Here is a 12442-nt window from a genome sequence, read left to right as displayed (position 1 = left end):
TGACCTACAGCTGCAAAAATGTGCTTCCACACTTGGGGGGACTGCTCCCAGTCAGGGATGAAAACATTTGTTCCTGAAACTGGAGTCATTCCTGGGATTGCAACACCCGGGCTGTGTTTCCAATTAATCTGCTGAAGTCGTCATGCATTTCCAAGCGCCTTGGCTCGGCACAGGGCGGGAGAGGGATCTGGCTGAGTGATCCCTGCGGGGCAGGGGATGGATCAGGCTCGAGGTGCCCGGATGGGTTTGGAGTTCCCGAGCTTGGTGTGGGATGGTGGGCCCTGGAGGGGCATCCCCACCTCAGGCAGGGAGCTCACCTCTCCAGGGAGCTGCTGGAAGGACGGACATCCCCTGGCTGGTGGGCTGGTGGATTCCTCTCCCTGGGCTGCCCTTGCACAGGGCAGGGTCCCCCTCTTGGAGCTGGAAGGGACCCGTCACATTCCTCCCTCTGCTTCATCTCCCCCGGGGGATTTTCTGAGGAATGAGACGGGATCCAGAGCCCGGCCCCGGCTGGGTGGGAGCAGCGTGTTGTGCACAAGCACACCCATGGAAAGGCCAGAAAACCCATCCCTTTCCAAGAAGGAGGCTCGGGCTGAGCTCCCTCCCTGGCAGGGATGACCCTGGGATTGGGGATGGGGGAGCTCAGGGGGTCTCCTGCACTGACTCAGTGCAACCAACCCAGGGGATCCAGTGCCGGCTTCCCAAGTCGCTCCCAGAGCCGGAGCTTCCCCAGGCACCTCTGCTGGGAGAAACCTCTGCTGTGGAGTTTTGTCTTTTTATTAATTCAGCAGGGAGGATGTAACCTTTCTATATTTTGCTTGCAGGACAATAATACTGATGGTTTCTATTTTTAACCCGTCCACGGGGCCACAAAAAAAACCTCCTGCCCTTGGGAACGTTGAGGGAACGTTGAGGGAACGTTGAGGGAACGTTGAGGTCGTGGCTTCAGGAGATGCACCAGCAGCTCTGGTTGGGGAGGGAGGGCCTGGCCTTGATTTTTGGCAGGTGAAGAGAGGCCAGGCTGCTCTGGGATGGTCTCCCTGCTCAGGTGGGAGCATCCCTGCTCAGGATGGGGAGCAGCAGGGACGTGTGGCATCATCCACCCTCCTCTTCCTCCCCATTCCCTCCCTGCCTTGCCGACTCTGGGATGCTCCTCCAGCCCCGAAATCCCAGCTCTGGTCCTAAAAGCATCTCAAACCCTTTAAATAGCCGTGGTCTAGAGGCTTTTTTTTATAAAGGAGAACAATTTTCTTTCGTAAGGAAGCAGTTCCCTTCGCCACCTCGGTGCCGCCAAAGGGCTGCAAGTGGCAACTCGCCCTCCAAAATCCCTCAGAGGTGTGAGGGGGGTGGATACCAAAGCTGGCACTGTCTCGAGTCTCCAACCCCAAATCTGGGGGCTGATCCATGGCTTTGGAGTGGTCCTGCCCCGGCCAGGCCCTCCTGCCACCCCCCTGTGCCGTCAGCAGCGTCCTGGTCGGCCCTCGCAGGGTTTTCCAAGTGCTGACGTGTGTGCTGGAGCAGCCCCAACACGTGCACCTCCCATCTGCGGGAGAAAACAGGGATTTAGGGTGGGACTGGCTCCCCCCTCACTCCCCCCAGGGGCTTCGTTTCACCCTCCGGGCTGGGCCCAGAGAAAGTGCCTTCCTGACGTCCTGGTGGGGTTTTTTTGTTTTGTTTTTTTTGTTTTTTTTTGTTTTTTTCTGGAAAAATCCCACCGGTCTGGGGAGTAGATTTTTGGGGGTGTTGCAGAGTCTCTGGTTTCCAGCCCCTCTGTGGGACCGAGCACGGGGATCTCGGTGTGTCCGCAGCAGCCGCCGGATTTTGGATGAAATCGGGACCTGGGGGGCCTTGGGTGGAGCTGGAGCTGGATGGGACAGCAGGTTTGTGTTCGGGACTGCTCCTTTGAGGGGGTGAGGAGGCTTTTTTAGGGTGAGGTTTTGTCCCTGCCCTGCCTGGGGGTGGCTCATCCCGGGCGGACAATGGCGGGAAGCGGAACCCCCGCGCAGCTCCCGCGTCCTCGCGGGAGCCTCTCCCGAGCTATTTCCATCCCATTGTCCGCGGGGACGGGAAGGATGTCTCCAGCCTTCTTCCTTTTTTTGCCTCAGAGGGATGTGGGGAGGGAGGGGGAGGGAGGGGATTCTGGCCTGGCCTGGTGGTTGTGCAAGAGGCACGACCGCTGCTCTTGGAAGCAGGGGGTGATGCGGCTCGGCCTGAGACCTCCCTGAGCCATCCCCACGCCTGGCACTGGAGATGCAGCTCCCCACTGTGTCCCCAGGGCTCAGGTGTGCCCTGCTGAGGGCTCAGGGCCCTGCCAGAGCTGCCTCTGCAGCGGGGCTGGTCGTGGACGCACGGATGTGGCCGCGTGCCCGTGGTGGGCAGTGCTGGTGGAGACGCTGCTGCCTCCACCTCCCTCGCTCCCAGGGCTGGGGTGAGGTTGCTGGAGCTCAGGGGGAAGGTGTTTTGGGGAGGCAGAGTGGGATCCTGGTGTCACCGGTGCCCTGAGCACCTGTGGAGGGGTCGTGGTGGGGGCTCCAGTGGGAGGGGACGAAACCACCCCCTGTCCCCTCGGGATGGTTTCAGTTGCCTTTGAGAGGAGGGGAAGGTCACCCCCTGCTTTGTGATGCAGAAATATGGCCCTGAAAGGGAGTTCTGGCTCTCTCTGGCTCTTTTCAGCCCTTTGCCTCGTGGACAAGGGCTCTGGTGGTGACAAAGAGGGGGCTGCAAAGTCCCCCCGTGATTTTTCTGCAGAGCTCCCGTGGCAGGGGGAGGCAAAGCCGAGGCTCCTCAGTTGTGCTCCCACGTGCCAGGAAGTGAAAGCAGAATTAATTAAGGCGAGAAATGATCCTGATTTGTCCTGGCTAAACCCCTGTTTAGCACCTTCAGCAAAACCCAAAGACGTGGAGCAAAGCCCACAGGTCGGAGTGTGGCCACGCCTCTCCCGCCCTTCAGAGGTGCAGAAGCGGCACATCCCCAGGGGGTCTGGAGTTTTACTGGTTTTACTGGGGGGATTGTTGCTCCCTGGTGAGCATCCCAACTGGGAGATGCCCATCTCCTACTGACCTGGATCCCAGCTGAGCTGGGATCATCCTGGGACAGCCAGGAGAGGCCAAATGGAGCTCTCACACTCGGCTGGCACCGAGTCTGTCCCGGGGTTTTTTCCAAGGAGGCTTCAAGGATCTCTTTGGCTCTTCCCTTTACCTGCCCCACAGTGGGTCAGGACTCAGTGTGGCTCTTCCATCCCTCGTGGAGCAGCACCCAGGCCATGGAGAAGCCCCGGGAAGGAGGAAGGGATGTGCAGTTCTGTTGTCTCCTTCCCCCCACCAACGAGTTTTTTTGGGGTTGGAGGGAGCACAGGAGCAGCTCTGGCTCTGGCTGCCCATGCAGGCACCCCTGGGAGCAGCAGGAGGAAGGGCTGGAATTTTGGGCTGGAATTTTTGCCTCCCCGCCAAGAGGTCTCAGCCATTTCCACCTGCTGCTGCTGCTGCTGCTGCTGCACCAACCACCTGCCCCGGAGCCCACGCAGAGCCGCCTGTTTGTTTTGTCTGACAGCAAAACATCCCCCAAAGGGCCCGGGGGAGGGATACCCGCGCTGCCTTAATTGCCTTTAATGAGCCTGCCGGGGCCGGTGCCAGCCGGGGCTTTGCCAGGGCCGGGGCTCGCCCCGTGGGAACTGCACGGGTGTGGTGGGAGCGGGATCCCAGAGCTCCCCCAGCCCTCGCCATCGGTGTCCCCGGGGCTGGCTGGGCACGGGGACCCCCAGGGACACGATGCCATCTCTTGGGGGAGGGGGGGGTGCCCTGGGGGTCTCACAGAGACAAAGGGGTTTTATCAAATGCCCCCTGAGCATCTTTCCATCCAGAGCAGGGTCTGGTGGGTCCGGCTGCCTCCGTGTGATTGAGTTTTAGGGCCTGGGAGGTGTCTGGGGTTCTGCTGGGCTGACTCCAGCTCTGATCCCGAGAGCTTCCGAGGGCTCAAATCCCTCAAACCCCTCACGGAGTTACAACTCGAGTCGTCCCGGCCGCCCTGGGCTCGTTTGTCTGCTCTGTTCATTCTCCTTTCCCTCCTCATCCAAGAGGGATTAATCCCTCTTTCTGGGTTAACCCCCCCAGGGCAGCGTTGCTCCATGTGGGGCCCACACCCACCGCACCCTCTGTCCCCGTGTTCTGCCACCTCAGCGGGACCGAGGCCTCCTCCGGGGCTTTTCCTCGCTCCTGCTCTTCCCTGGGCAGGCTCCAGGTCCTCCTGGATTTCTTCACGCCCCTCCACAGCTCTTTTCCCCGGGAATCCTTCCCGGCGTCCTCGCCCCGTAGCTGTTCCCCTGCAGCTCCTTCATCCCGGATGGAATTCCGGGTGGTGGATCCCTTCCCCGGGGGAACCCAGGTTTGTCCCAGGCGGTTGTCACCGCTGTCCCCCGTTGGATCCAGGGCGGGTTTGATCCCTCTCTGCCCCTGCACCTCGTCCAGCTGCTCCCTGAGCCAAAGGCAGAGCTTTCCCAGCTCCTTCCCGAGCAGCCCCAGCCAGGTGGACCTAGGGAGGGGAAAGGACACCGGGAGCGTCTCGGGGCAGGGAACCGAAAACCTTGTGGCTTCCCGTCCTCTGACACAAATAACTCTCACCCCCAGCTCTCTGCTCTCCCAGGGGAGCTCCTTGCAGGCTCCTCTCCCCAGCCCCTGGTGCTCAGCACGGGGCAGGGTGGCCCTGCTGGCGCTTCTGGATCCGCACACGGAGGGAATTCCCTTCGTGCCTCTTTGCCTGGGATGGATCCCGTTCCTGCTGGGTCGGGACTGCCTCTGTTCCTCGCAGTTCCTTTACCTGCTGGGCCTGAGGGGTTTTTTTTTTGTCTTAAATTCTCTTTTCGTGCCCGACTCTGCCCTGGGCCGGTGTTTGCCAGGGGGGGTTTCCTCCTGGGCAGCTCCCAGCGAGGCTCCAATCCACGGGCAGGAGGCACTTGCTGGGAATGAGCATCGTGGCAATCCAGGCTTTTTTTGTTTTTGGAGGGTCTCATCACTTCCAGACCAAGCTTTGGAGAGCCCTGAGCCGTGTCCTGGCGGGTGGGCGAGGGTTGTGACTCAAGCTGGGCTCTGGTGTCACACACAGCCACTAGAACAACAAAGATTTTGTGGCACTGCCAGGAGAGCCCCCCCCCCCTTGCCCCAGGGGTCACCCAGACCCCAACCCACGCCGTGCCCACCCGTGGGTGTCTCAGCAGCAGGGTGGGCTGTGTGGGGGGGGTGGGAGGTGCTGCCGAGCCCCCTTCCAAACCTTCCAAACCGGTCGGGAGCACCGGGAACTCTCTCCTCCTCCCCCACCCCTCCCGCCCCTGCAAAGGGCTGCCGATCCAGGAGAGGCTCTGGAGCCCTTTGATCTCTTCCCTCCGCTGCTTCCCTTGGCAGCGAGGCCGCATCCTCTCGTGCTGATGCAATCGGAGCCCGGGCGGGGAAGGAGAGGCGTCCGTCCCGTGCCCGGAGGAGCCGCCGCCGCTTCCCGGGAGCGCTGGGCTGTGCTGGCACCGGGTTCTGCTGGCACCAGGCTGCGCTGGCACCGGGCTCCACTGGCACTGGGCTCTGCTGGCACCTTCCCGAGGGGACAGCAGCGCCCCGGAGCAGCCGGCGGTGCCAGGAGCGGTGCCGGACGGAGCCCGTGCCCGGAGGGGATCCGTGCTGGATGCCGAGGCTCTAGGGCCGGCCAGGAGCCCGCTGAGGGAGGGACATGGGGCTGTTGGAGGACACCAGGGGAGTCCCAGCTCGGGCAGGGCTGGGGGGACCCACCCATTTTCACCCCTGGATTTTTTCGGGATCAGACCCAGAGCCGTGTCCCGAGGAGAGGGTGGTGAGGAGGAGCACGAAGCCACGGCTGCTCCGAGGTTTCCTGGGGACATCTCGCGCTCCCCGGACCCTCCTGCCGCTCTTTGGGGTGGGCTTTGGGATCATCCAGGTGGCTGATGGCCCGAAATGACTGCCAGAGGTTTCCAGCCCTGCCAGAACCCACTCACCATCCCCCTGGTCCCCGATGAAGCTCCTCAGCCCCACCTCGTGCTGCCCACGCTCCAGCCACGTCCTGTGGGGACCCGTGGGTTGTGCCCAGCCCTGCCTGCTGTGGTTTAGGATTTGGCTCCTTCTGCCAGCCACCCACCCCAAATTTAGGCCCCAAACCCCGCCGAAATCGCCCCTTTTCCCCACTCGTGGTTTTGCCTTCTCGGCTCGAGGGGGTTCTGGAGGCTTCGAAAACCCACCCGGGGAGCTCGTGCAGGTCGCTCCGTCCCCTCTGGGAGCTCCTGCGTGGCAGGAAGGAAGTTGTTGGGTGGTTTAAGCCCTGCCCGAGGTGGAGTTCGTGTCCTCGCTCAAGGTTTTGGGGCTTTTGGGGTCATTTCATGTGGCGCAGGGTCGGGATTGCCTTGGCTGAGGGATTGACAGCCGTGGTGGGGCAGGGCTTTCCTGGGAGCTGCCATCCCTGGAGCTCCTTTCCAAGGATCTGCCATCCCTGGAGCTCCTTTCCCGGAGCTGGGGAGCAAAGGGAAGTGGGGAGGGCTGGGCACTGACTACCCCCCAAAAAAAAGCCCTGGGCCCCACCCCCAGAGCTGGGGGGTGCTGGTTTTGCCGGGATTTTTTGTGGGGAGCAGCGTTTTTGTCCCTGATTAAACCCAGAGCCCCGAGGGCAGGGCGGGGTCACACGAGGTGCCCGACTCCGGGCTGACTCCAGAATGACTCTGGGATTTCCTATTTCTCGAGCTCCCCCTTTGTGATCTCCCCGTGCTTTCAGCAGAGGCCCTTTCGTGTGGTTTCTCCTCCTTAAGTGTTTTTTAATTTGAGCGAATTCCCCCCCTCCGGCTCCTTTTCCTTCCCTGGGAGCGGCTCCGGAGAAAAGACCTTTTATCCTTTCATCCCGGGCAGAAACGTTTTCAGTTCCTCCACCCCGGTGAACTCTGAGCCCTTCCCGGCGAGGGAGGGGGAGGTGGGAGGGCGGATTATGAAGGTTTATGAAGGTTTTTTAAAGTTTATAAAGGAGAGGGGTTATTAAAAAACACCCACCCTGGCTCTGGGTGCTGCTCAGCCTCGGGGAGACTCCTCACCATGTGGGATACAGGCAAGGATACAGGCAGGGATGCAGGCAGGGATACAGGCAGGAATACAGGCAGGGATGCAGGCAGGGATGCAGGCAGGGATGCAGGCAGGGATGCAGGCAGGGATACAGGCAGGGATACAGGCAGGGATGCAGGCAGGATGCAGGTAGGGATGCAGGCAGGGATGCAGGCAGGGATACAGGCAGGGATACAGGCAGGGATGCAGGCAGGGATACAGGCAGGATGCAGGCAGGGATGCAGGCAGGGATACAAGCAGGGATGCAGGCAGGCATGCAGACAGGATGCAGGCAGGGATACAGGCAGGGATGCAGGCAGGGACTCCTGCATCACCCCAGGTCACCCCAGGTCCATCCCCACTCCCACTGTGCCTCCTTTAATCCCCTCTCTTTTTCCCACCTCCTAAAAAAACTCCGTCCCAGGCATCCCCAGCCGTGTGGGATGGGCAGGGCTGGGGTGGGGGGCAGGAGGAGGGTCCAGGCTCGGGAGCCTCTTGGCCCCGGGGATGCTCGACAGGCTTTTTCCTGGCTCGGGCTGAGGAGCTGAGGAGTTGTTTTTCTGGCTGCTGGCTCCTGCCTGGCCTTCCCTTCCTCCCACTTCTGCTCCTCCACTGCCTCGGGGCTCGTTTTTGGAAAGCCTTAAAATGAGGGAGGGGGATTCCCGGAGCCCCCTGCAGTGCCCTCCCCCTGGTCCCCTGGATCCCACATCCCGTGGGGAGCTGAACAGGAGCTCAGCAGCTTCCAGGCTGTGGCTGTGGGATCTCCATCGCCCTCCCCATCATCACGGGGTGCCGCAATTAGAGCCCATTAGCCGGGGACAAATTAAATCCCAGGCTGTTATCAGGGAGGTGGAGAGGGGAGGGAACCCTGGAGGAAGCCCTGGCAAGGTCAGGGCCTCCCACAGTGCCTGAGGCCGGGGGTGGTTCTGTCCTGCACGCGGTAAATTAGGGGTAAATTAAGCACGGATTTTGGGGGAAATCCCCTGGGGCAGCGGGTGCTCCATGGGGGGGAAAAATGGGATGGGCTCAGGTGTGTAACTGGCACTGTATCAGCTGTATAACTGGAAATATTTCAGGTGTGTAGCTGAGACTATTTCAGGTGTATAACTGGGAGTATTTCAGGTGTGTAAATGGACTATTTCAGGTGTATAACTGGGCTGTTACAGGTGTATAACTGGGAGTATTTCAGTGTATAACTGGGACTATTTCAGGTGTAAAACTGGACTATTTCAGGTGTATAACTGGAAATATTTCAGGTGCATAACTAGGCTGTTTCAGGTGTATAGCTGAGACTATTTCAGGTGTGTAACTGGGACTATTTCAGGTGTATAACTGGACTATTTCAGGTGTATAACTGGACTATTTCAGGTGTATAACTGAGACTATTTCAGGTGTATAACTGGGACTATTTCAGGTGTGTAACTGGCACTGTTTCAGGTGTGTAAATGGACTATTTCAGGTATATAACTGGGACTATTTCAGGTGTGTAACTGGACTATTTCAGGTGTATAACTGAGACTATTTCAGGTGTGTAAATGAACTATTTCAGGTGTGTAAATGGACTATTTCAGGTGTATAACTGGGACTATTTCAGGTGTATAACTGGACTATTTCAGGTGTATAACTGGGCTTTTTCAGGTGTGTAACTGGGCTGTTACAGGTGTGTAAATGGACTATTTCAGGTATATAACTGGGCTGTTTCAGGTGTGTGAGCGGGACTGTTCCAGGAGGTCATGCCAGGACATTCCAACCCGCCCACCCCCACGTCCCTCCCGGGCGGGATCATCCCTGATCCCGAGTCCTGGGCTTCTCCGAGCCTGGCAGTGACTGATCCCACCCCGGTGTTGTCCCCACAGCCGCCGTGAGCCCCTGCACCTCCCCACGGGTGCCCCAGGCCGTCCCCATGGACCTGAGGATCGGGCAGCGCGTGGTCAAGCCCGGCTCGGACACGGCCCTGCTGGCCCTCAAGCACACCCAGCAGCTCCAGCACCAGCTCTTCCTGGCCAGCCTCCACCAGCAGCAAGTGGAGCAGCTCGCCCACCAGCACGTCAGGGTATGGAGGGGGGGTTTTTTGGGGGGGATATTTGGGTGAGAAGCCGGCGCTTCGGAGTTTGGGACCGTGCTGGGTGAGACTGGGGGGTCTCCAGAGGGGTTTTGGGGCAGGACTGGGGGGGAGGGGTTCCAGTGCCCACGTCCTTGTCCCCACAGGTGGCCATGGAGTCCCCGCACCACGAGGCTGAGCCGGGGCAGCAGGAGCAGGAGCTGAGGCAGATCCTCAACAAGGACAAGAGCAAGCGAAGTAAGGCCCCAAATTCACTGCCCCCTGGCCCCCCAAAATCGGGGGTTGGATCATGGTGGGGGGAGAGGGAGATCAGAGGGGCTCCTACAGGGAGGTTCTGCCCCCCTGTCCATGGCAGAGCTCAGTGGGACCCCCAGGATGGGTTTGCAGCCCCCTCATCCATGGCAGAGCTCAGTGGGACCCCCGGGCTGGGTTTGCAGCCCCCCTGTCCATGGCAGAGCTCAGTGGGACCCCCGGGCTGGGTTTGCAGCCCCCCTGTCCATGGCAGAGCCCAATGGGACCCCCAGGATGGGTTTGCAGCCCCCCTGTCCCCAGCAGGGCTCAGTGATACCCCCAGGATGGGTTTGCAGCCCCCCCTGTCCATGGCAGAGCTCAGTGGGACCCCCAGGATGGGTTTGCAGCCCCCCTGTCCATGGCAGAGCTCAGTGGGACCCCCGGGCTGGGTTTGCAGCCCCCCTGTCCCCAGCAGGGCTCAGTGGGACCCCCAGGATGGGTTTGCAGCCCCTCCATCCGCGATCTCCCGGCGCCATCTGGTGCCGGCACGGGTGGAACTGGGTGGGAGGGGCTGGATGTTTTGGAATGTGCTCCCGATTTCGGGGCTCTGCCTGGCACCCAGAGGTGCAGCTGCGCCCACCCCGGTGCCCCCGAGCCCCCCCTCTCTGCCCGTGGGAGCTGTGGGGGTCCCACAGGGACCCTCCCCAGCCCTGCTGGTCCCTCAGGTGCCGTGGCCAGCACGGTGGTGAAGCAGAAGCTGGCCGAGGTCATCCTCAAGAAGCAGCAGGCGGCCCTGGAGAGGAGCAGCAACCCCAACCCCCCAGCCCTGCCCTACAGGTGACACCTCGGCGTCCTCCAGCCCCCCAGGGTGGGGGGACACTCCCCAAAAACCCGGGACAGCTCAGCTGGGAAGGGGCTCTGATGAGGACTGGGGGGTCTCCCTGTAGGTCTCTGGAGCCTCTGGACCCCGAGGGGCCCCCCCCTGCCGTGCTCAGCACCTTCCTGCCCCCCGTCCCCAGCGCACCTCTGGACCCCCCGGAGCATTTTCCTCTGCGGAAAACAGGTCAGTCCTTTTTTTTTTGTGTGTGTGTGTGGGGAGGAGATAACATGGGGGTAACACCAAATCCCTCCCAGGAGCTGGGAACTGAGCCCACCCAGCCCGCCCAGGGTGGGGGCCAGGCCTGAATCCCCCCCCTGTGCTCCCCTGGCAGCGTCTGAGCCCAACCTGAAGGTGCGGTGCAAGCCCAGGAAGTGCCTGGACCGGCGCAAGAACCCCCTGACCCGCAAGGAGAGCGCTCCCCCCTCGCTCAAGAGGCGCCCGCCCGACGCCCTCGGTGAGACCCCGGCCCAGAGCGGGGTTTGGGATGGGCTTTGGGGTCATCCTGGGGCACCCACAGCCTGCCCAGATCCCAGGGGGAGCTGGATCCCTGCCCTGCAGCCTCTGCTCGGAGCTGAGTGGGGCTCTGAGCCAGGGGAGGGCATCACCCCTGCAGCTTTTGGGGGGTCCAGGGTGGACCTGCGAGGTCTGGGAAGGTCCCAGGCCCTGGGCAGATGTGGCTGCTCGGGGTTCCTCGCCCTGGGGGTGCTTCCTGTGCCCGGTGGGGCGGCTCCCAGGGGGAATTGGACCCCTCTGGAGGGTGGGGGGCAGCTCTGGGAGGGCAATAAAGGGCTGGGCAGCCCTTCCTCTGGGGGGCTGTGCCCCTCACCCCCATTGTGTGTCTCCCCCCCACCCCCCAGACTCGTCCCCCAGCAGCAGCAGCACCCCCGTGTCCGGGTGCAGCTCCCCCAACGACAGCCTCCCCTCGGAGCACGGAGCCCTTCCCAGCGCCTCGGGAATGGCCCATGAGGTGAGCTCTGCCAGCCCAGGATCCTCAGCTCCCCTTCCCAGCCCAGGATCCTCAGCTCCCCTTCCCAGTCCAGGGATCCTCAGCTCCCCTTCCCAGCCCAGGATCCTCAGTTCCCCTTCCCAGCCCAGGATCCTCAGTTCCCCTTCCCAGCCCAGGGATTCTCAGCTCCCCTTCCCAGCCCAGGAATCCTCAGCTCCCCTTCCCAGCCCAGGATCCTCAGCTCCCCTTCCCAACCTGGGACTCCTCAGCTCCCCTTCCCAGCCTGGGGATCCTCAGCTCCCCTTCCCAGCCCGGGCTTGGGTCCCCCCACATCCCAGGGAGCTCCATCCCGGCCCCACTGACCGCATTCCCTGCTCTCCCTGCTCCCAGCCCTCCTTCCCAGAGGGCATTCCCTGTCCCCTACTGTGTTTACTGTCCTCCTGGGTGTCCCCATGGGTGTCCCCTGCTCCCAGCCCCCTTCCCAGAGTGCATTCCCTGTCCCCCTGGGTGTCCCCCTGGGTGTCCCCAGTGTCCCTTGCCCTGGCCCTGGGTGTCCCCACAGGCAGCTGGGGCTCAGCCACCCCCCCCAATCCCCCCCTGCCCGGGGGTGCCGGTGCCCCCCGAGCCTCTGAGGGCTCTGAGAGCTGCTGGTGTCACTGCAGCCCCCCCTGGCCCAGCGGCTGATGATGCAGGAGAGCTCCCTGGCCCAGTTCGCCCTGCAGAGCGCGGCCTCCCTGCCAGCCATCACCCTGGGGCTGCCAGCCACCTCCAGCGCCAGGGTAGGCACCCGAAACGGGCCCCGTGGGGGGCAGGAGCAGCCCCTCCTGGTGGGACTGGGGTTCCTGTTGGGCTTGGGGTTCCTTTTGGTTGTTGGGTGCCAGGAGAAGCCCTTCCTGTTGGGTTTGGGGTTCTTGCTGGGTTTGGGGTGCCAGGAGAAGCCCTTCCTGCTGGGTTTGGGGTTCCTATTGGATTTGGGGTTCCTATTGGGTCTGGAGTTCCTGATGGGTTTGGGATTCCAGGAGAAGCCCCTCCTGTTGGGTTTGGGGTTTCTGATGGGTTTGGAGTTCCAGGAAAAGCCCTTCCTGTTGGGTTTGGGGTTCCTGATGGGTTTGGAGTTCCAGGAAAAGCCCTTCCTGCTGGGTTTGGCGTTCCTATTGGGTCTGGGGTTCCTATTGGGTTTGGGATTCCTATTGGGTTTGGGGTTCCTATTGGGTCTGGGGTCCCTGCTGAGTTTGGGGTCCCTGCTG

At 61.9% G+C, this 12442-nt stretch overlaps 1 protein-coding gene across 2 annotated transcripts in view; it reads left to right on the top strand.

The window, feature by feature from the left end:
• Positions 1–12442, top strand: part of HDAC7 (histone deacetylase 7) — a 51538-nt gene that overhangs the window by 27471 nt on the left and 11625 nt on the right. For both annotated transcript variants that reach the window (XM_050331051.1, XM_050331052.1), the window contains exons 2-8: positions 8933–9129; positions 9285–9375; positions 10095–10206; positions 10317–10432; positions 10581–10703; positions 11107–11216; positions 11858–11974. In XM_050331051.1, coding sequence (XP_050187008.1) covers positions 8933–9129; positions 9285–9375; positions 10095–10206; positions 10317–10432; positions 10581–10703; positions 11107–11216; positions 11858–11974 — 866 coding nt within the window. The remainder of the gene's footprint in view (positions 1–8932; positions 9130–9284; positions 9376–10094; positions 10207–10316; positions 10433–10580; positions 10704–11106; positions 11217–11857; positions 11975–12442) is intronic.

Source organism: Myiozetetes cayanensis, unplaced genomic scaffold (assembly GCF_022539395.1).
Source record: "Myiozetetes cayanensis isolate MyiCay16 unplaced genomic scaffold, myiCay2020 scf47, whole genome shotgun sequence".
NCBI lineage: Eukaryota > Metazoa > Chordata > Aves > Passeriformes > Tyrannidae > Myiozetetes > Myiozetetes cayanensis.
This window is presented reverse-complemented; position numbering and strand designations above follow the sequence as displayed.